The following is a 1679-nucleotide window of genomic DNA, read 5'->3' as shown; positions in this document are numbered from 1 at the left end:
TTTTGCTTGGTCTCTTCTTCATTTATGAGTTCAGTGCTGATGATCCTGCAGGAGAGACGTTTGCCTCTCAGCTCTGAGAAGCTGCAGCAGTTTCTGTTTCCTGCTGGGTCATATCTCCCTGCACATCAGCTTCTTCTAACAAGACGGGTCTCGCCTCCTCTCCGTCTCCAACCGCTGGGGAGTCATGCATGTGCTGCCTCCATGCTCCCCGGCCGAGGCTCCACAGCCCGGCCCCTGAGGCGGCTGCATATTTGTTTGGTGAGTAAGGAATGTGGTTACGTGCCTCAGACATGAGCTATGACGAGGGAGGGAGGGAGCAGGGCGGGGGGGGCCGAGTGCAGAGTGAGCTCATTCAACCCCGGAGCTGGAGGAAACGGCGCAGCGCCGTCATCTCTTTGCAGGGAGGAGGAGGCAGGGAGAGGGCGGGCTCAGGCCGGGGGCTGAGCCAATGGGAGCGCGTGTCTGTGCTGGCTGAGGACTGGCAGACACGGAGCGCGCTCAGATCAGCACAGACGCTCTGCGATCACGGACTCGTCACTTTCGGTCTCTGAGGAGACGACGTCCTCACAGAAGTTCACGTTCTCCAGACCCGGACGGCGAGCGTTGACGGATTTGAATGCGGTTTCTGCTCCGGATGTTGACGTGAGGAGCAGATATTTCTGGACGTTGGAGGAGCAGCTTATTTCACCTGAGTGGACGGAGCAACACCTCCTTTTCTCTGGGAGCTTTCTGTTTTTGGAGGAGGAGCATTTTTACCTGCGTGTGGTTGGGGGGGTCCTGCTCCGGGGAATGCCTCTGAATGTGGTGATAGCCCCCGCAGAGGACTGCTTTTGGCCGGACCTGCAGGACACAGACATGAGGCTGAAGATCAGGGTCCGCCGGATGAAGGAGGGCAGAGACCTTCGAGGTGTGTATGCTCCTGCAGGAGGCGAGATGTGTGCATCATGGAAGGATGATTGGGGGGGGGCATGCTGCAGACAGGATGATGGGGGGAATGAAAAGATGCTGCCGTTTGAGTTTTAGGATTTGCTGCTAAAACTTTCACAGCAGGAACCGACAACCGCCTCCTGGATCATTTCCAGCCTCCTGTGTACACAGACAGTGTGTTTACAGAGGCGAGGGGGGGGGTTAGGAGGATGACATCATGAGGATGAGGAGGGGGGAAAAGGCGAATGAAAGCGTGACCTGCAGGATGACATGGAGCTCATGCTCCCTCAGCCTCTGGGCTCATTGAGATGTAAAACCTCACAAAGGCTCTTTCTTATCCCTCTGCTCTGCTGCTGCTGGCTTTTTGCTCTCAGTGCTGCTGCCCCCCCACATGCAGAGCGGAGAGGATGTTATCGGTGTAAGTGGGGGGGTCACAAACACCTCCCCACACTGAGGAGAAATGCAGGAACAAAGACAAATTCTATAAAAAGTGAAGCGTCGGTGCAGCAGCTGCTTCGCTCATCCATGCAAACGTGCATGTGTGTGCGTGCACGTGTCCACAGGTACAGGTACTGTGGACACTGGGAGGTGGGGGGGGGCATCAGCTGATTGGAGCGCCGTCCTGCTGACAGTAAACAGCGTAGCGTCAGCTCGTTTAACATGAAAACATAAAACGATGAGCTCATCCTGATGGACCCCTCCCTCTGCTGATGGACCCCCCCTCACCGCCTCAGGCTGCTGCTGCTCGGCCT

The 1679-nt window shown here is 56.7% G+C and overlaps 1 protein-coding gene across 3 annotated transcripts in view; it reads left to right on the top strand.

The window, feature by feature from the left end:
- dusp8a (dual specificity phosphatase 8a) overlaps window positions 1–1679 on the top strand; it is a 31436-nt gene that overhangs the window by 24842 nt on the left and 4915 nt on the right. Inside the window, exon 1 of one of the 3 annotated variants that reach the window (XM_024281332.2) lies at window positions 433–907. The exons of the other annotated variants lie outside the window; for them this stretch is intronic. Within the exon in view, the coding sequence (XP_024137100.1) occupies window positions 790–907 (118 nt within the window). The 5' untranslated portion in view covers window positions 433–789. Of the gene's footprint in view, window positions 1–432; window positions 908–1679 lie in introns of those variants that run through there. 3 annotated transcript variants of the gene reach the window in all.

The sequence above is a fragment of the Oryzias melastigma genome, linkage group LG6 (genome assembly GCF_002922805.2).
Source record: "Oryzias melastigma strain HK-1 linkage group LG6, ASM292280v2, whole genome shotgun sequence".
NCBI lineage: Eukaryota > Metazoa > Chordata > Actinopteri > Beloniformes > Adrianichthyidae > Oryzias > Oryzias melastigma.
Note: the sequence above shows the minus strand (reverse complement) of the source record. Positions and strands in the feature narration are given on the sequence as shown.